The sequence below is a fragment of the Pomacea canaliculata genome, linkage group LG11 (assembly GCF_003073045.1).
Source record: "Pomacea canaliculata isolate SZHN2017 linkage group LG11, ASM307304v1, whole genome shotgun sequence".
Taxonomy (NCBI): domain Eukaryota; kingdom Metazoa; phylum Mollusca; class Gastropoda; order Architaenioglossa; family Ampullariidae; genus Pomacea; species Pomacea canaliculata.
In genome coordinates, this window is record NC_037600.1 from 11,924,568 (window position 1) to 11,945,414 (window position 20,847).

At 36.8% G+C, this 20,847-nt stretch overlaps 1 protein-coding gene across 14 annotated transcripts in view; it reads left to right on the forward strand.

Annotated features, from left to right (window-relative positions):
• Positions 1-20,847, forward strand: part of LOC112574947 (FK506-binding protein 5-like) — a 41,417-nt gene that overhangs the window by 11,635 nt on the left and 8,935 nt on the right. For 4 of the 14 annotated variants that reach the window (XM_025256361.1, XM_025256367.1, XM_025256370.1 and 1 more), the window contains 23 exons: positions 111-254; positions 689-844; positions 1,038-1,151; positions 1,420-1,654; positions 2,165-2,280; positions 2,894-2,957; positions 3,554-3,687; positions 4,534-4,632; positions 5,019-5,113; positions 5,451-5,553; positions 6,200-6,371; positions 6,799-6,935; positions 7,207-7,290; positions 7,672-7,743; positions 8,246-8,398; positions 8,913-9,005; positions 10,567-10,824; positions 11,437-11,544; positions 11,858-12,026; positions 12,757-12,825; positions 13,243-13,323; positions 13,753-13,842; positions 14,398-14,487. In XM_025256361.1, coding sequence (XP_025112146.1) covers positions 111-254; positions 689-844; positions 1,038-1,151; positions 1,420-1,654; positions 2,165-2,280; positions 2,894-2,957; positions 3,554-3,687; positions 4,534-4,632; positions 5,019-5,113; positions 5,451-5,553; positions 6,200-6,371; positions 6,799-6,935; positions 7,207-7,290; positions 7,672-7,743; positions 8,246-8,398; positions 8,913-9,005; positions 10,567-10,824; positions 11,437-11,544; positions 11,858-12,026; positions 12,757-12,825; positions 13,243-13,323; positions 13,753-13,842; positions 14,398-14,487 — 2,836 coding nt within the window. Of the gene's footprint in view, positions 1-110; positions 255-688; positions 845-1,037; positions 1,152-1,419; positions 1,655-2,164; positions 2,281-2,890; positions 2,958-3,553; positions 3,688-4,533; positions 4,633-5,018; positions 5,114-5,450; positions 5,554-6,199; positions 6,372-6,798; positions 6,936-7,206; positions 7,291-7,671; positions 7,744-8,245; positions 8,399-8,912; positions 9,006-10,566; positions 10,825-11,436; positions 11,545-11,857; positions 12,027-12,756; positions 12,826-13,242; positions 13,324-13,752; positions 13,843-14,397; positions 14,488-15,418; positions 15,509-20,847 lie in introns of all 14 variants that reach the window. The other 10 variants (XM_025256366.1, XM_025256371.1, XM_025256368.1 and 7 more) reach the window with 8 other exon arrangements.

Sequence of the window (20,847 nt, forward strand, 5' to 3'; positions counted from 1 at the left end):
CTGGTGAGGTGTTGTTGGGGCCCTATGCTCCTCAAGGAGCAACAAGGAATAAACTAAAACTAAAACTTTTAAAACTTAAAACTCTTTTACTTTTAAAAAATTGTTTTCAGGGTTGGGATACTGGAATGCTAGGGATGCGCAAGGGAAGCAAACGATTGCTTGTCATCCCGCCTAACGTGGGTTATGGCTCACAGGGTCTTGGCGATCGGATCCCACCTAATTCCACCCTCATTTTTGAGGTGGAAGTTTTGCGGGTAAGTGTAGTTTCAAGGATCTAAAATGTTTCTAAATGGTTTTTTATGAATTAGCTAATTGGACACAAACAGCAGTCTCAGCAGTCTTGTGTTATATTGTCAGCCTGATTATTTTGTCATGCTAGCCTGGTTATTTCATCCCATGGGCTAAAATATGGTGAAACAGTAAAGGTAACAATGAGGGTCACCCAGCAGAGGTAGAGCAGTGTGGGCAGATTAGTGGAAGACAGAAGCAGGAAGTCTTTGCTGCAGCAGACGGCTAAGAGCATATAATTTTTTGTCAGCCACAGTTGCATGAACAATGTCAAAACATCAAAATAATACAAATGGTGTAAAAAGAGAGAGACACATTGCAAATTTAGAAATATTATTGTTGGGAAAGAAGAGTGTTTTTCTGATTTTGATCCTTTTTTTAATAAAAAAATTTCCACTAGGTCAAACTGCAAAAGGGGGAAAGCACTCCAGAACAAGTTGTACATCCAACTGTTCCATCCCCTGGGCCAGCAGTCATCCTTGCAGATGTGCCTTTTGTAGATCATGATGAATCTGTGAAAGATCGATCTCGCTCCATAACAGAACAGCTAACAAATGTGAGCAGCTGCATTACTTAATACAAATAACTCCTTAATCTTCAGTAACGGGTCATTTATGTTCCCTAATTTAGTTGATGGTGTAGCTATGCTATGCCATTTTTGTTTGCGCTAAACAATTTTTGGGGAGTTAAAAAATTTAACAAAGTCTTTCAGAAGGGATGGTTTATCCTTGGTTTTCATTTTCTACCAGGCACCTGCATCTGATAAGGCAAAGCTGATTTCAAGAATGGCAAAGATGGGGCAGCCTATGCTGCCCACTATGTTAGGAGGCATTCCTACACAGCAGGACTCTGAGGATGAGATGGTGATTCTTTGACGAGTTTTCTAATAACTATAAGCATAGTAATAGCTTACAGGATCTTTAAATAAATTTAGCTTTGTTTATTGCACAAAAATAGTTTTGTTTATTACTATTAAACAATGATTTTGTGACAGCATTGATGATAAGTACAGTTTTGGGGGTTTTTCTTTCACCTTTTATGCTTGCAGTCTTGAGTTGTTCTTAATGATTTAGTGCTGCATCAAGTTTTGTGGTGTCATTTCCTCAATATTGTTATTCTGTATACCATCAGACACCTACTCAGCCTGCCATCTCAAAGCCTCCTCTGGCTGCAAAACCACAGGCGTTTCCCCATCCTCATCAAACTCAACCTCACTTAATGCAGCCCACATTTCAGCAGCATATTCCAATGGCCGAACAGCCCATGGCTCAAACTCCACCCTACATGCAGCAGATGGTTCAGCCTCCAGTAATGGGTGGGATGCCTGTATTTACGCCACCTGTCAGCCAGCCTGCATTCTTACAGAGTGAGTGTTTAATCTTAGTAATTTAACATCAGGACACAATGTTTGTTTTGGAGAAGAGTGGGTGAGTGAGTAAGACCACTTTCTTGTTTAATTATGACCATATTCGGATAAAAACTTTGTAATTTACTTGAACACATCTAGTCAAAATAAATAAAACCTTGCATTCTTGGTGGAATTAACTTTTTAGGAATGTTATCATAACATTGACATTGCTGCCCTGGCAGGCACGAAGTATTTCTCTAAGTAGCATTACACTAACAAAAAGATTGTAACCAGATTTTGCAATGAAATTTGTTAGAGGTACAAGGTTAGATTTAGTGGAGGTGGAAAATCCTGAGGATTTTTTCCAAAACATTGCCCTCGGTATCACTTAGTACAGTCTTGTGCTGTCACCTGGCGGAAACATTTTTCTTTTCTCTTTTTCTTTTCTTCTGAAGAGTAAGGGGAAAGAGAAGATAATGCTAAGAAGTTTTGAGTGCTTTGTCAGAGTCTCCCCTTTGTACATTACAGACTTACCAGGCAGTCAACAGCTATCAGTTTACCAGCCACCTCCCTCACTACTGCAACAACAACAGCAAGCACTGCTGGCCATGCAGCAGCAACAACAGCAGCAGCAGCAGCAGCAGGTAAGTCTGGATCAAAATTGCTTTTTGTCTCAGTTAATGTTGGAGTGTAAACATTTTACTCTCAAGAAAGAGGAAATCTTTAAGAAACTGGTTTTGTGTTTCTGCATGTATTCATGAAGTAAAGGCCCCTCCATTTTTGGTGTTTTGCTGTTGTTTGGGGTTTAGGGGTTTTATTGGTGGTTTTTTGGTTTTGATCCTGTGAAAAATCACTTCTGCATTGAAGACATTCATTCTGAGATATGACTGGAAACAGAAAAAGTACTTAATACTTTTCCAAATTCATCCAGATAAAGAAGACAATAATGACACTGATGATGGATGATAATAACACTGATGATGGTTGTGATCATTCATCCTGCATTCTTTAGTCTCTTCCCTTTTTTAATCATCGCCTCATTATTTTATCCATAACTGTTAGATGGATTTCTGGATAGGAAAACAAGAGCAATCTATAGGGCTGTTCCTAGTTTTTTTTTTCCATGGACACTTGTGGATGTAGGAGGATGGCTTCTTTTAAAATGATATGATCATTAATGATTCTAGGTATGAAGATAGGCTAATAGAGTTGACATTAGACTCTCAGATCCTGTCATGTGGCAGTTTTTTTTTACAGATGCAAGGCTTTCAACTGTCTTCACAGACAGCAGGACTTCTGGGACAGCCAGCACACATGGCAGGTATGTTTGGCTTATATACACTTGACCTTTGCTCTGATTATTGTTTATTTTATTTTTCTGGACCGGGCATGAATGTACTAACTTCTTCCCATGTTGACCCAATGGGGACAGTACTCTTTAGAGAGATGGAAAAGGTAAAGAAGGGAGTGGGGGGAGAGAGAGAAGATGGGTACTGCCCTCACACAAACAAAAAAATAAACTAGCCCTGAGATGAGTGGGGTTGCTAACACCTCCCTCTCCATTGAACATAGAATTACAAGACTATATTTACCTTTTTAAGGCCATTTGAAAAACTACCATTAACTGCATGCATTATTATGTTAATTTTTGTCTTTCCCTGGCCTTCCCTTGCCAACTCATCCCTCTGCATGCTGCTGTAAATTTATATTTTGCCCATTTACCTCCTGCTCTATATCTGTCCTTTCTAATAATTTTTTATTTTCAAACACTTTTTAAATTTCTTTATTTTCTAATCTTCACCTGCTTTCATGGTCCTAAAATGACATTGCTGGACAATCTGTTTTGCAACCCAAACCCAACTTCCGTCTTGACCCAACCCCCCAACCCCAAACGCCACCCAAATCCCTGCACAACAGCCAACCCCATGCTTACTTCCTCTGCTGCAGACCCCATGACCCCTATCCTGCTGACAGAGACGCGGCAACAAAACACAGAGGTGCGTCTTACAGTTAACAAGATGTCGGACAAGGTGGACAAGATTCTGGAAAAGGTGAGATCACTTACAGAGTTTTTTTTTTAAGTCTTCTTAATAAATATACCGGTATTACCAAGTTTGCAATGTAAATGAAGTTTGGTTTTTAATGTAGTTTATTGAATAAGGTGGTGAAAGTTTTTTAGATGGCAAACTTTAAAGTTACCAAGATTTTGATGGTGCCTGAAAGGCAAAATCTCTTGCTGTCAAACAGTTCCAGCCAAATCTTCTTGACATAAGATTATCTCCATGTGAAACAGTCATGTACAGGTAGTCCTCGGGTTACGACGGTCTCGAGTTACGTCGTTTCGTGGTTACGACGCTTTATACGACGCTCATATCCGACTACCTCCGAAGGGTCATTGGTAATGCTTTAGCAGCAACTGAAAAGAATAAGGACTTGACTCTAAAGGACTTTTGGAAAGCATACAACATCCTTGATGCTGTGAATAACATTGCTGATTCCTGGGATGAGGTTAAGCAGACCAGTATGAATGGAGTGTGGAAAAAACTGTGTCCCCAGTTTGTGAATGATGTCACAGAGGTCCAAGAGTCGGTGACTAGCGTCATAAAGAACGATAATTATGTAGGGTACTGTGTTAGGATAGGTGTTTGGATAGGCTAAGTGTTTGCAGTACTGTACTGTTATTATGGTACAGTACTGTATGAACGCATGATCCGACTTACATTGAAATTCGGTTTACGACACCGCGTAAGAACGGATCAACGTCGTAAGTCGAGGACTACCTGTACTTTGTATATGTAGTTTGGAATGTTAGCATAAAATTCAGTAGATTTAAGGAATTTCCTGCAAACAAGTAATTTTAAGTTTGTTTTTGTTTTTTTTTTTGCTACTGATAACAGGTAGAGAGTTTAAATAATGGTGTGATGCAGCTGCAGCCTTTACCTGCGCCAACCATGGAGACCAGCATTTTGTTACACAACATTTCTCGCATCATACAGGTCAGTATGGCAGCAAACAGTGTGCTTGTATAAATAAGTATAATGCCATGAAAATATAAAATGATATGCACTTGCATTCAGTTCTGGTTCATTTATATTGTCATTTCTATTATTATTTTTAAATTGTTTTGAAATATGACTAATCTATATTTTTTCCTGGTGATATTTTTGGAATGTCTAGGTGGTAGAAAGAACATTTAAAATGATGAAGGAATAGATTGACTGATAGGTTTGATGCATATTTACATATTTCATAAGATGTGTAAATTTGTGTAAACATTGCTTCCATCAGAGCCAGTGACTTTTCAGTAAAATTCAAACACATTAGTTTGCATAAGCATGCGCACCTGCAGATCTACTGATCATTGGTAATTCTGTTGTTCTAGGAAAATGAGCGATTAAAAAAAGATGTCTTTGAACGAGGAGAAAAGATAGAGACACAGAATGAGAAGATTGCTGAACTTCTTCAGAAAAATCAAAGGTATGTTCTTGTATTTTACTTGAGTTTTCTCATACACTATATACAACAACATCCATTCAAAGTTGTTGTGCTGATAGAAGTCATTAGAGTGCAGGGAGATGTGAAAGGAATGCATGTGTGCATCCTAGTGCAGGAATACATTCATATGTGAATTTAGTGTAATATTTCTCTTAGAGGAATGGTACTTGAAGTGTGAAAAGAAAAAATATAAGAAGCATCAACTATAACTGAAATAGTGCCAACAGTGTTGGTAGCAGCTATGGTAGGAACAGCTCTATATTTATATGCCTAACATTAGTTGTATTAGCAAGAAATTGGCCATCTTGTCAACATTCAGGTTTGTGGAGAAAAGCAACTTCATGTTGGAGGAGCGCAATGAGGGCTACAAGATGACGGCCAATCAGGCGCAAGTACGCATCCTGGCCTTGGAGCAAGAAAAGGTAACTCTTTATTTTGTACCTATGCAACAACAAAAAAATTTTCTTCGCTAAGATGGTTTGACTGTTTTTATACATATGACCTTTGCCTCATTTTTTTTTTTTTTTGGAATTTCCTAGCTATTGAAAAATTATGATCAGCAGTATGACCTACTGTTTCATGGATAAAAAAACCCATTTGACATACAAAAGCAAGCAACCGATTTTTAAGTCATGTATCAGAAACTGCATTGGAGAAATTTGTTATATAAATACTATTATTACTGCAAGAAACACAAATCTTAAGAAATTAAATAAATACAGTTTCCTCAACTGTTCAAATCTCCATTTGTGTGCGGTCATGTGTGATGTCAATGGTGGGACATGGCTGAACATAGCTTCTCTGTAGATACAAGTTACGCAGAAAATACCCAATCTCAAAAGTGTAATGTAAGCACATGTGTTGTTGCTGAATGTGCAGGAAAGAATTCCTCCTGTCCAAAATGATTAAACTTTGTATGTGTAGGGTTGACTTCATCTTGCCTGTATAATAATAGTTACGTCCATGTAAATAGCTGTCTGTCATGTACAAACATCCTATTGGTCTAGTCACTTAACCATCAGCTTCTCGTGTGGCTGGTTACTTTATTCAAATTAACTTTTATTGTAGGTCCAGATGGCCACAGAGCTCAGCAGTGCTTCTTCACGCTTAGCATCCCTTCAGTTGGAGCTGGGCGAACTGCGCAAGACTGAAGGTGAACTGCGGCAGCGACTTCAGTCCAACACCTCCAGCTCCACAGAGCAGAAAGAAGAGCTTGAGAGGCTGAGGCTCCAACGAGCAGGTGATTAACAGGAGTGAACTTTTCTTGTGCTACTGCCACTCCTTACATCTCAAGAAATGGTTCAGGTTGCTAGCAGTTACAGCATATAGAAAATAGAACTGGGCCCTGTTGGCTTAGAGCACTGTTGCCCAACCTTTTCTCGCCCGAGGGCCACACTGGACATGATGTAAAATCTCACAGGTCAAAACATGGTGGTTTTGCCAGAATTGTCACATTCAAAATGAAATTATGTTGTTTCTGGTTAAAATAAGCGGGCCAGAGGTTGGGCACCCCTGGCTTAGAGTCAGGAAAGTAAAAGCTATATTGTTTTTTTAGCTGTGTATAGAAAAAAAGTTAAATGTATTTTTTGACTGCCTGTACGATGTAGAGTATTACATCCTTTTCTATGATGTCAGCTTACTTTGCTTACTTGTATAAACAATGTCAGAGGATGAGAAGAAGCTTGTAGACCTGAACAACTTGTTACGAGAAGAGAAGACTGCTCGTAAGCAGACAGAAGGACAGCTGACTGCAATGCAAGAGGAAATGGCAGACCTTAGAACTACAAGCAGTAATCAAGAACGGGTGTGTGTTTTGTTTGTTTTGGTTTAGAGGGAGGAGGTGTGGAGATATAGCCGACGGTTTGTTTTAGAAAAGGCCAAAAAATTGTACAGAATGTTAAAATGTGGATGCAGTTGATATTATTACAAATAACAACCATTAAAGGTAATGACATTGATTTGAAGAAATGTATTTTAGAAATTTCTGTTGTTTTGGGGCTTTTATGTAATTTTGGTGGGGAAAGGGGTTGTTGTTATTTGTTTTTTAGTCGCTATCTTTGAATTTGTATGTCCAGGCCTTGAACGAGAGAAAACGGAAAGCAGTAGAAGAGAAAAAAAAGTTGGAAGAAGAAATTGAGGAGATTAAAGCTGGATATGAGGTTTGGAAATAGAGATTATTTTTAGTTTCTACTGTTCTTCTTTTCTTCCTTTATTTTTTTTGTCATGTCATTTGAGCAACCAAAAACGAAAACCCAGTTATTTTTCCTGCATTGCATTGGCATATACCATTAGGTGAAAGGTCATTTTAGTGCATATAAATTACATCAAAATAAGTTGAATCACAGATGACATTTCAAAGATTTGTGTGTGTATATGTGTGTGCATGCATACATGCATGTGTGTGTATTGTTATTGTTTAGAATGCTCGCTGTTTCTTGTTTGGTTTTTTTATATCCATTTAAGGATTGTTTCACTTTAAAGTGATTGATTTTCTTTTTGAAAATTTTGATGAAAATGAGAGATGATTGACATGTCTACAGCAAGATTTGCAGATTCTCAGAGCGAAACTTAAGAAACAGAGGGCCACAACAGATGTAGAAACAGCAGACAGGGTAAGATACTATGCCTTGATGGCCTGTGTGATAGTTATAGCAGAATAACATAGATTTTAAGCAACATCTTTATTTTAAAATTGGAAGCTCTTTATTTCGCTTTAAGTCTATTATTTGCAGCTTACATGCAGAGGACTTTGTGCTGAAAGTCATGGCTTTTTTGGACTCTTTAAACTCACATGTAAAATTAATTTTTTTATTTAATATTTATACCATTTTTTATTACAGAAATGCACTTTTAGGAAGCCTTTAATCAATTGTACTGATCATAAACAAAATTATTTAGGGATGACCACTTTCAAGAAATCAAATACAGTTATGTATATTTTTAAAATTTTAATTTGAACTACAGCAGACGAGGTTTTTGGGCGGAGGTGGGGGGTTAGTTTGGAGTAATGAGGTAAAACCTGCTGACTGCTAATGGCTCATATCTATTCACAAATACATTCATTGACTTTTACATTGTGACTGACTTTGTTCCTGGCTTGTATCAATTAAACAGGTGAACAAGCTAGAGGAAGAACTTGCATCAGAATGGCAGTCCAAGTGTGACAAATTGCTGGCTGCAGCCAATGATAAACATGAGCGGCAGCTGGCCATGGTCAGGGAAGACCTGAAAGAGGCACAAGACAAAGCTTCCACGCTAGAAGCCAAGGTAATTGTAAATAAAGCAGAATATGGTGACATAAAGATCCAGTTGCAATGAACCTCTACTATGCACACCAAATTTGTTGACATAAGGGTGCCATATCAGAGAAATCAGCAGACAAAGAGAAGGAAGGAAAGAGGGAGGGTTGCAAGTAATTGAGGGAGTTATAGGTCTGTTATATTCCCACACAGCTTTCTTCCCCTTTACAACAAAAGGGTTAGGGTTAGCAGCATTTCTCATCTGCCTTTTTGTGATCTGCTCGACAAATTGCACTGTGTGCTGACAGTAACCTGGGTGCAACAGAAAATAGAACAAAAAAGTATCAAAAACAAATCTGTATGTCTTAACAATCAGGATGAGGACTACCTTGTTTCTTCTTGTAAACTCAAAGGTGATGCCTTTCATTGTCTAGTGCACTCCAATCCAAAGAATATTTCCATGTAATTTCTTTTATTAATTTACTTGTTTGTTCACTCTTTCATTTACTTCTTCATTGATTCACTTATTCATTTTCACATAGGTGCAGGAGCTGAGGGCATTAGGCAGTTCCACAGACATTAAGATGGCACACTTACATCAACAACTCGAGGAAAATCTTACTTTTAAAGAGAAGGTAAATGTCCGATGATTAAAACAATTATATCTCTGTCAACATCATCTAAATAGGTCACTGCTGACAGTGACTCCAGGAGCACAGATTGTTTTTCTACACAAAATCACCTTTGGTCAGCAGACATCTGCTTAACTCAGTCACAGATTTAAAACCATTTTTCACTTTGTAATAATTCTCATTTTGTCACTCACATGCATTCAAACAATGAATTTAATGTCATTCACGCCCATTCATTCTTCCACGCAGGCTTATACCTCTAAACAATGGAGGCAAAAAGCCATAGATCACTGTTAACTGGCGTCATATATGAAAATGTTATCATGTTACAATGTTACACAAATCTACAATAAGAATACAACGCGTAACTAACATTATAGTTTTCTCTTTCTGCCTTTAAGTGCTAAGCTTCATTAGCATTCTGCTTAACAAGAACACAGCAAGTGGGTCTCCGCTTGGTGCCTGGTTACTTCATCTCTGAGAGCAGTGCATCCTATTGTTGCATGCTTTCCTGGCAAACCCTAGCCTTGAACACAGGGCAGCAAATGATTTGCTAGTGTCATTAAAGTCTCCTTCCCACTGCTGATTTACATTTAAGAAATAGTAAGGTTAAGGCGCACTATTTCACAAGATGGAAAATACTACCCAGGGAGCTTCACATTGGTGTCATAATATATATGTATACTCCAGAACTTTTGTTGTCACGTTGAGGCACCCAGATGCTCCCCAGCTGCATCCAACAAAGTACCATAACATCACTGCTGTGTGGAACCAGTTAAAAGTACTGCTATGTATTAAAAATGTATCACTACATTAACTAGCCAGTTTATGCAGGTAATGCATTATCAGTATGTTAAGCCATTCCATTAGACAGATGCAAAATGAGGTTGCTGTCAACCTGAAAAACATGAAGAAAAGAAAATTCTTTGATCACATTCAAAATGTAGTAGTATAGGACAGATTTTGTTCAGCTTGCTCTTGATCAGCCTCACCACAATTACCGCCACCATCAAATCTTTGCTCATGTTGTGTGTCTGTGTAGATCAGAGACCTTGAGTTTGTTACTGAATATTTTGTTTAAAAAAAAATGTTATCAACTTAAATCCTACATCCCAATTCCACCCAAAAATGGCTGCTTATTTGCATGCCTAGCACTCGGCAAGCATTTGAACAGCCATAATTTTCTTCCCACCTGTTCTCAAACCACAAAGCTTTCTTCCAGAATTGGAGAAATAAAATGATTATGATAACAAAAATTCCCTTTTATTGTAGCCCTTGATGTATTTTTGTAAAGCTGTGCTGATGCATCTCTTGCACTTTTATTAGATTTTAAAAGTCTCAAAAGTATGTTTTAAATAGTTCTAGAAAATTCTGTTTTGACTTCTCATGTTCTCTTTTATCTTAGTCATGAGTCACTTGTTTCCATCCATTCAGTTTCACTTATTTCCTTTATACTTTACTGCTAATAGTGAATTTTAGTATTCAGTATTCTTGTGGCTGTGGGATTTTGCATTTGCATAGACTTTTGCTGCACCTGCTGTTTCTCACTGTCGTAAACAAACAGTATGAAAACCTCCGAATTCAAGCCTCTACAATGAAGCAGAAATATGAAGATCGCATCAGTGATTTAGAAGATGAAGCAGAGACCTTGACAACACGAATCAAAGACCTCGAACAGCAGCTGCTGCAGACCAGACAACAGGTACAGCTACAGCAAGAACAGTTTCAGCAGCAACAAGAACAGCTACAGCAGCAGCAACAGCGGTTACAGCAGGCTGCATCAGCCGCAGGGTCTGGTGGTGGTGGAGATGTGACTGCAGAAGTAGGTGGTGATTTAATGTCTGTGGGTGGAAAAATTGCTTTTGTGTGTTTGCAAGTTGTGTGCGTGTCAGTTGTGTATGTGTATATGAGTGTGTATAAGAGGGTATGCACGTGTTCAGTTTGTGTGTGTGTGTGTGTGAAGTTGTGTATTAGTGTGTGTGAGAGAGAGAAGTTGTGTACATGTGTGTATTTGTGTGTGAGAAAGAGTTTGTGTGTGAAGCTGTATTCACATGTGTGTATTAGTGTGTGAATCTGTATGTCTATGTATGTATTGGTGAGTGTGTGATGCTGTACATGTGTGCGTGTGTGAGAGAGAGAGAGAAGTTGTGTACATGTGTGTTTTAGTGAGTGTATGTAGTGTGTTTGAAGCTGCTGGGACTAGGAAAAAAAGAAAAACACTTTTCATGTGACAGTTTTCCATCAGTGGCAAGTCACTTTGCCTGTTGTCCATCTTCATACATTAAGCTTTATAAATCTTATCACAAATGACAGGCCTTGTGAAGTTACTAGATGCAAATGAAAAAAATATGTCAAAAAAAAAGTCTGTGTTTTCTATGGTTCACCTGTTAATACCCTTTTTTTTCCTCCCTTTTTGTATTTTTGACATGGACAGGTAAAAAGAATCATGAACTCTGTGTTCCAAAGTCTGCGGAAAGAGTTTGAAGCTGATGAAACTTACTTGGGGACAGAAATCATGGCAACAGTACTTAATGTTATCAAGGTGAGATATAGTAATATAAGCTTATAAGTTTTATTTAAACATGCTCATTAGTCCATGTGGGGAGATATCTAGGGCATGCATAATTGGTTGATTGCAGAACAGCACAAGCAGTGCATGTATTGGTAGCCCATTTTGCATGTACAATATGTGGTGTAATATGTTCAGATTTGTGAGTCTGGAGAACAAGACAAACAACCAAGTACTTAGGAATTTTGTTTTCTTTGGTGTCTATACTTTCTACAACAATATGACCTTTTCATAGTTTTCACAATATTACTCTGACATGTATATTAGTTGTAACTTGTGTCGTTAGGAAACTACACTGAAGCTAGTTCAGCAGCAGTCACCAGCTTCAGCACAGAATGATCCTGATGAAGAAGAAGAAAGTGAGGACGAAGAAGATGAAGAAGATGAAGAAGAGGAGGAAGAGGAGGAGGAATCTGAACCTGTGGCTGTTGAAGAAACATTTGTGGAGAGTACAGGTCAGTAAGGGTTAATTGAAGGAACAGTTATAGAGGGTACGTCAGTAAAAGTTAATCATAGAAACAGTTGTGAAGTGTACAGATTAGTAAGGGTTAAGCAAAGAACAATTCTGGAGTGTAAAGGATAATAGTGATTATTAAAAAACACCAAATTTTTGTGTATCGGTCTGTTATGGTTGCTTATTATATGTAGATGGATGATTTTTATTAAAATTTAGTCATCAGTTGTCAGTTTTGCACCAACTGCAGTTTTAGAAAACCTTAACATTGTGCTCCATCTCTTCAGTGAAATGAGCCAGCAATGTGATTTAAGCTAAACTTTTAACTCTACTGTTTGGTTGATTGTTTAGAGTTTTTAAAAAAATGTTTAGCCAGCGTTTGAGCAAGACACTCTAAGAGCTTATGTCTGATGCTTCAGTTAAGGTCTGTATTTGTGGTAAACTATGCTATATCTATCATCTTTTGACAGTAAATAATCTGTTTCAAATTCTGGAGCTAGTGACTTAGATTTAAGCAGTAATCCTGTCATGTTTTGGGTGTTTGTTTTTTCCTTTTATTTAATGAATTTTTTTTTTTTAAAGTTACGCAGCTTTATCGATATAAAACACAGTAGGGGTGCCACTTAAAGCATAAGCTTATGGTGTTTGGTCACCCCATTAATTCATTTCCTTTCTATAACTTGTTAAAGTAAGTATTTAGAAGATTATTAAATTGTTGTGCTGTACTGCAGTTTCAGCTGCAGCAACACTAGCTGCCTCACCACCTCTAATCCAGCAAAAATCAGAGACCAGTGAAGATGGTAAGTTAAGTTCTTTCTACACGTGTGTATTTTATTGACTGCAAACAAATTGTTACGTTGTATATATGTGTGTGTTTGTTTCTTTTGTACAGTTTTTTTTCTTTTTTAGTGACTGCATAACAGTTATTACCTTGCATGTGTTTGTGTTCTTTTGTACAGTTGGTTTTTTTTTTAGTGACTGGATAAAAATTATTGCCTTGCTTGTGTATGTTTTATCGTTTTGTAGATACATTCATCAGCATAATATTAATTCAAAAGAAGTTTGATTAAAAACTATAGACACTCATTGTGAAGCATTATCTATGATAACTTTTAGTCATGTATATCAGTTATTTTTCATTTTATCTCAGTGGACATTTTTATCATTACACCATATATCAAGTAAATTTTCCCATTTCTTGCAATCTTACAATTTAGTTGAGAAATCAGTATCACCAACCACATATCCTGTGACTGGAGACAAGGGCAATCCCTACTACTCTCAGGAACTAGATGCTGGTGAGCACTAGGCTTACTCCCCTTTCTGTGAATAAGTGAATTTCTCTCTCTGACACTAATAACCAGAGTAGGAATTTGGTGGCTTTCTTGTGGCCTGTTGTGTATTCTTCATCTCAGATTTGTGCTTTGAAAGAAAATAAGATTTTGATTGCCAAGAATTAGTGATGTTATGCAGCTGTTTAAAAAGTTAGCACTGTAGCAAATTTTATTTTTAAGTTAAATTTTCATTAGGGTTAGGGTAAAGAGTAGAGAACTTTGCTGAAAAAAGCTTCAAAGTTGGGGGATTTTTTTTAGGGGGAGAGTGTCTTTCATCAAACTTTCTCTAGAATCTGCTGATATTAATTAATGTTGATGTTTGTTTAGTTCAGGAAGTGAGAGAGAGAAAAAAAGAAAGTAATAGTTTAATAATAATTATTAATTATTTTCTAGTTGAGAAGCCATTGACATCGGTGACAGATCATGTGACTGGGGACAGGGGCAATCCTTATCACTCACAGAAACTTGACAGCAGTTTGGAGGGTATGGCAGGAATTTTTGTGCTGAGATTGATGCTTAAGAGGTTAAGTAATAGTAGTAATAATAAATATTTATTTATGGAGTGCCAGTCCCACCAACAAAGGCAGACTGGAGGCTCTTACATACTAAAGTTGCTGGAGCACACACTGATCAGTAACCCTCACATGCGTCTTACATATTCACTCATCATCATTCAGATCATAACTACTCAGCCCCGCTCTTTCTCAAACACACACACACACGGGTAAGAGTGGGTTTTCTTATGTGCTGCCAGTTATTGCTCAGTTTGTATTAAAATGGAAGAATAAATCAGTGGCACGGATTTTTAATTTTCGAATGCATTATAAATCTTGAGATTTGTGTCTTGTCACTGAAAGAACGCTGCTTTTATACACAAGTGTTATTCTTGTAAGGATAAGCTTGCATTTATTGTTGTATATCATTTTTAAATATAATTTCGTGTAAAACCTTAATTTAATTTGTGAGCACTTTATAAGTAAATATTTGTTAAAAAATTGTTTGTTTGGGAAAAAAAAATATTGACTTCTTGCAACTTAGTTGAAGAATCGGTGACATCCACTGCATTTCATGTGACTGGAGACAAGGGCAATCCATACTTTTCTAAGGAACTGGATGTTGGCTCAGCTGGTGAGCATTTGGATTAGTTCCCATTATGGGATATTGATAGTGGTGAACAGAAGAGTGGGAGCTTGTGAGTAACCCATGGCTACTCAGCCAATACTTATGCTGCTGATCTTTATGTGTGCACTTTCGTTGGTAAATTTTGTGGCCATGTCTTCTGAACGTTTTTGGTGAGAAGGTAGACAAAATGAGAGTTTACTTGAAGTGAAGGATGCTGGTAAATTTTGTTTCTTGTGTCTACTGGTCAAGAAGTCACAAAACTGCCACATATCATGTTACTGGAACAAGGCAACCCCTACTACTCTCAGAGTTGGATGTTCACTCAGCTGGTGAGCACTGGAAGAGTCTTTAAAAATAAGAAATGCTTCGATTTGTCATTTAATTTTGCTTGTTTTCGTTGATAATCCTTGCATCATCTGCAGCTAAGAGCTAATAATAGCCTCCTTCAGATTATGTGATTAGAAGAAGGTAATCCTACTTTCTCGTATCTTGGATACTAATTCAGTGGGTGAGAAGATGTTCTTTCATAGTAATTTTGTAATTTTAATAAGGAGTCCCATTAGTTTGTTTTTAGAGAAGATAGCTAAGTTGTTAGAGGTCTGGCATCTGAACTGAGAGGCACACTGGTTCAATGCCTGTGTAGTGCAGCTCACTTCCCCCAGTCGACCCAGCTGGCAGGAATGGGTACCTAACTCCAAAGAGGGTTAGGGAGGGTAAAGGCAATGAGGGAGAGGAGATGGGTACTGCCCTCACGCAAAGCTGGTTCTGAGAAAAGTGAGGTCTCTAACACCTCACTCCCTAGCAACCTGGAGATAGTCACGGGATGAACTTTACCTTACCTTTAGTTTGTGTATGTTGGCTTACGAAATGCTGCTATTAATTAGAAGGTTAATCACTTGCCTTTTGACTACAGCTTGTTGATTTTTGATAATTTTAGTGGAAGAACTAATGACATCAGTGACAGATTGTGTGGCTGGAGATAGAGGCAATCCCTACTACAGTCAGAAACTTGACAAGAGTTCAGATGGTGAGCAGCATCTGCTCCTAATTTCTTTAACTGAAGCTATTTAAGTCATACAATACAAGATTTTGTTTTTGTCACCAATGGCCACAGGCAGGAGTGTTTCAAGACAAGCTAAGGGCTGTGATTTTCGTCTAATCTTTCGCTGCAGTAGTTGCGCTTTAAGTTCTTGTAGCTGGGGATTTCTTGACCTTTTTATGAGTTGTTCAGAACCTGTAGGTATGATTTGGTTTTGCAGATGCTAACATGGCTGTATCATATATGGTAAACAGAATAGCTTGATTGTTCAATAAGAGGAATAATCCCAATCCAGTTATCTGCTAAGTTCTATAATAGGACTAATAATTTTTCATGCACAAAAAAAAAGAATCTCGTTGAAAGAAATTATCCAGTATTTTTTGGTTAAAAAGGCAAGAATGTAGATATATCACACAGCTTGTTTATTAACATGTTTTGTTGCTTCACATGGACTTTTTATCACACACACATTTTTTTCAAAAGTACGATATATTAAGATTTACTTATTTCTTACACTTAGTTGAAGAATCACTACCAGCCACAATTGCCTTACTGGTAACAAGCAATCCATTACTACTCTAAGAACTGGACGCTGACATAGTACCGTATGGAAACACTCAAAACACAACTGACAATGGGGCGTCAGTTCATTACTTTTTCCCATTATTGATAAACTAACACAATAGTTTGGAGGAACCGAATTTTTTTTTATAAGTTTTTAAGTTCTTGTTCAGTTCAACAAAAGTGAGGTTGTCATAGCAGAGAAGAACATCATGTTTTAAAGAGATCTAAACCAAAACACCTACCATCATATTGAAAAAGATAGATGTGAACTATAAAGTCCTTACATAAAGCTGACGCCATTTTAGACTATATGTTATGAAAAGTTAATGAGCGCTACAAGTCATCGCAGACTCAGCAGAACTTGGGCTCTGCACCTTTAACATGGCATGGGAGTATGACAAATCTTTCTGCCAAATGCAGCTAAATGTTTGTTCTTTCAAATACTTTATGAGAACAAAGTATTAACATTTTGTACACTTATTCAGTTATAGTTTGTAATTTTTAACTTCATTGAGAAGCTATGACATCCAGTCAACAATCATTCACGGGATAGACAAATCCCTACCACTCTCAGAAACTGACGAATTTCAGCGTGAGCAACGCGAGTAATTTTTCTATGGAGATACATTAAGTCTTCTGAGCTTTATATATTATTAATATCTTTATTTTTTTTTTTTTTAAGTCACCTGTTATAGAACAGGGGATAAGAGCAGGAAATTGGGCCAAAAGGTCTCCTAATTTTGTAGCCAACAAAAAAAAAAAAAATGTTAGACTGCACTCTTAGCAGTAATTTTATAGCGTGTTTAGAATATAGTCATGCAAATTTCCCTTGCAACTGAATTCTGTAATTTCACATACCCCAAGAAAATTATTTCTGATCTGTGCACAAACAAGGGTAAAACTCACTAGATGGCAAGTATGCCTTAATTAAATCTAGATAACTCTTTTTCTTACTATTACTCCTAAAAACTCCTTAGTAAGCTGACTTCTATTACTCTAGAAATGGTCAATCATCTGTCATTACTGACGTCTATTCTATGAAGTTAAGAAAAATTTATGTTACTTCACCAAGTTTTTTCCTTTGTAGCTTTTGCAATTAAATTTTGGGCATTTTTATTGGCTTCTTAAAGACATTAATTGCTACTATTAACGGTACTACATGGCAGATAATTTACTGCTTAATGATTACAGTCCAAATTTACTGTATATTCCTAGACTGATGAACTCCATCTTACTCGTTTTTAGCATGATAGGGAAACTCAACATCGCAGACATTCCATTCTTTTCTCCTGAATTCTTGCTGTTTGTGTTCTTCTTTAATATTGTTAATGTTGACAATTTGTTGATGGTAATGAGGGTAGAAGAAACGTTGAATTAAAGAAAACCAATACTCGCCATTAAGAACTAATGAAGGCTGCATCAGCTACTTCACCACAGAAGGGCACCCCTATCACTCTGTTACCTGGAGCAATTTCAGATGGAAGCACAAGAGTTTTCTGTGTATCAAATCACGGCTCCTTAACAATAACTAATGCAGTAAAACTTTATTTGCCTACTCCTACATCCAGGATGTATCCGACCATATTACCTCATTAAAACTCTTGTACAGAGATAGATAGATGCATTGTAGGTTTATAATGTATGTATTGAAAACTCTGAACAGGAACTAATTTCTTTCTATCAGGCACACTGATCATCCTAGCAAGTCACTTTTCCATATTAAAATCTCTGCAGAGAACACTTTCTGTTAGTTCAAGAATTCTCCTGCATAAATCACTACTCTGTATTTATCTGTGCTACAGCCTTGAAAATAGCATTGCTTCCTTCGCAGGATATTTTCTGTAGATCTACTACACACTACATCAACTCAAACTTTATCACTAATTCTATATAAGCTTCTTTAATACTGATGATTAAGAAAACAGATGACCTACAAGAATGAGCCTGATGATACCTTCAGGTGCCTCCTTATATTGAACTTGAAAAAGGCCAAACAGTTTTTTTTCTCTCTTGCATCATTAGGGTTGGACAACCCTAACCCTGAGCTACCTTGGTTCTAGAAAATTGCTTAGTTTAAGATATCTAGTGTTCTACAGTGATAGGGGATGATTTTGCTACACTACTCCAATACTTTTAAAGTTGATTAATGTCTCATAAATATCACTGACTATTTATGGTTCTTGAGTTATTTTTATAATGGAACGATTTGCCATCTGAGACCTAGAGTTACTCTAATCATAACTGATGAATACAAACATGTTGCTTCATGGCATCAGCTAAGCAATGAAATCGGAAGAGAAGTTATATCCTTAGCTATCTCAATACAAAAAACAAAAAGAGTACACCAGAGGCAATAGCTTTTAAGTAAACAAAAAGAATATTCACTATGCAACACAAGCATGCATTTAAAGTTTTTTTAAATGTTCAATCCTTTGCTAAGCTAGAACAGTGAAACCTCAGGTAGCACAATGCATATTCTTAATGAAAAATTTGCTTATTTTGATGACCAAGCTGATTTCCTTTGTCAAGTTAATGTTTGGTTTAGAAAGAAAATGACGAGAAGGAGCACAGAAGCAACAGTTTTGCCAGCATAGTAAGAGTGATAAAATAATTGAAAGAAATCGTTACAGCATGTTAAAATCAAAAATTATCACTTCTCACAGACATCAGTGTGTACATTTTCTGAAAGATTTAAAGGATTTAAATAGAACTGAAGGTAAAAACGACAGTCTAAGACTGATCTCGCACGTCTCTGTATCAACTGATTAAATGCTCACTACATCATGTTGCAATGCTTTGTTCAAGACTGTGATAGGATGCTGCTGTAGTTCTTGGTAGTCACTTCTTCATTAAAGTTATCATAGTCATCACTACTCTTTTTATTAACATGAATATTCAGATAAGAATATAAAAACTTCTCTCATGCTTCTTTTTTTCTATCTTCTGTAGTCTTGAATTGAAATGCAATATGGCATACAAATGTATTTGTGTCTGTCATAATTAAAGAAAACCTATTCCAGGACAGAAAGTTTCATATCAAGAAATGATCAAAGAACTTGCTATACAACTGTGTCAACTTTAATATTCCATCATTTATGTTTTGTGGTCTTAATTACTCCTTTGTTTTACCTGTGTCGTTCATAGTTTTTAACGTTCTATACACATGTGACTTTTGCCTGAATTAATTATCACATCCATAGGAGAAACAGTCTGTCTTCAGTGCAATAAATACTTCTAACTTTTAATACTAGAAACGTTCTTGAGCATCCCGTTTGCACAGCCTTGGAAAACAGACAGGCTGGAACTCTAAGGAATGCTGCAGACTGTAGCCTTAAGCTCACTGTTTATTTTATTTATGTGTCAGATTCTGATAACACCCAGAACCCCAGGGCAGCTCAAGCGAAACACAATCTTGACATATAAGATTCAAGAGAGCAAACATTGCCAAACCAGAAGGCCAATGCACAAAAGCAGACTCTTCCAGTGATAGGAAAAAACCAAAGAGGAGAAAAACAGAGAAGAGGAACCCTCATCTGCAACTTGACTCAGAAAAACAAGAAAACCAGACCTTTCAGCTGGTAAGCCTGAGCACTGCAAGCAGGACCAACACTATACAGAATGATATGAGGGGATATTCTAAAAATTTAGACCGTCGTCTGCAAAAATCCTACTCATGACACCCACAGTCCAAAGATGGGAAAGATCCACTTCAGCAATATTGAACTCTTAGCATCACAGAACTGCATCAACAACCAAAGAAACACCATTGAACCAAGACTCTCCCAGCGCACATCAAAGACAACAGGAGACAGGATCAGCATCCGTCCTCCCTGCACTGGTCAAAGAACACCACCCTTGTTTGATGGACGATGATGAGACAGTAATCTTAAACGTTCCAGCACAACCACAGTTTTCAAAGCTTAGTCTGCAAGCTTGGTAAATTATATAACATTAACAAAGGTATTTTGTGAAACATACTGGTCATCTACTTAAACACATTGGGCAGCCACACTACCAGAATTACTGAAAATAGTTTGAAAACCAGTAGAAATTATTTGATTTTCAATAAAAAAAAAAAATTTGAAGCATACATTGCAGCAAATAATACTAAACACTCTACATGAGAATCTTGAAACAATTTGCCTCTTGCAGTAACGCTTAAAGCATTGAGATAATTGATAGGTTTAAAATATTTACAATATCTTAAAATTTTAAGAGTGAAAAAAATTTGCAGCTTTATCGAATCTTTTTTAATTCTAAGATTCAATAAACTGTCCCAGATAGATTCAGTTATTAAAATAAGAATGTTCTTGCAAACACTTTTTTATTAACTGAAAGTCTGCTTTCATTTCAAATGTTTTGAAAATAATATATCTCAGATATCAGTTTTATTGAGAGTAAATGAATCACGATTTACTTTTACTTTACATACAAACAAACATCACTGAATATTCCTATTGTCAGCCCCTTATTTGAGCACGTACCGTCTGACACTTTGGCTCACCTCCAACCCACGAACATGGGACGCCAGTAAGAAAGCTCCAGAGATAAAACCAATAACAACATCGAAAACTGCCGCAAAGCGATCTAGCATGGATATGTAGCTCACTCTTGAAATTCCGTCCTAAAACACTTACTAAATATGTTACTAAAATACTTACAAAATATCTTATTTTAATTTTCAATAATTGTCTTTTTTTTCAATGTATTATTTCAAAGATGCGACAAACACCTCATAAGAATATGATCAATCCTTCTTATTA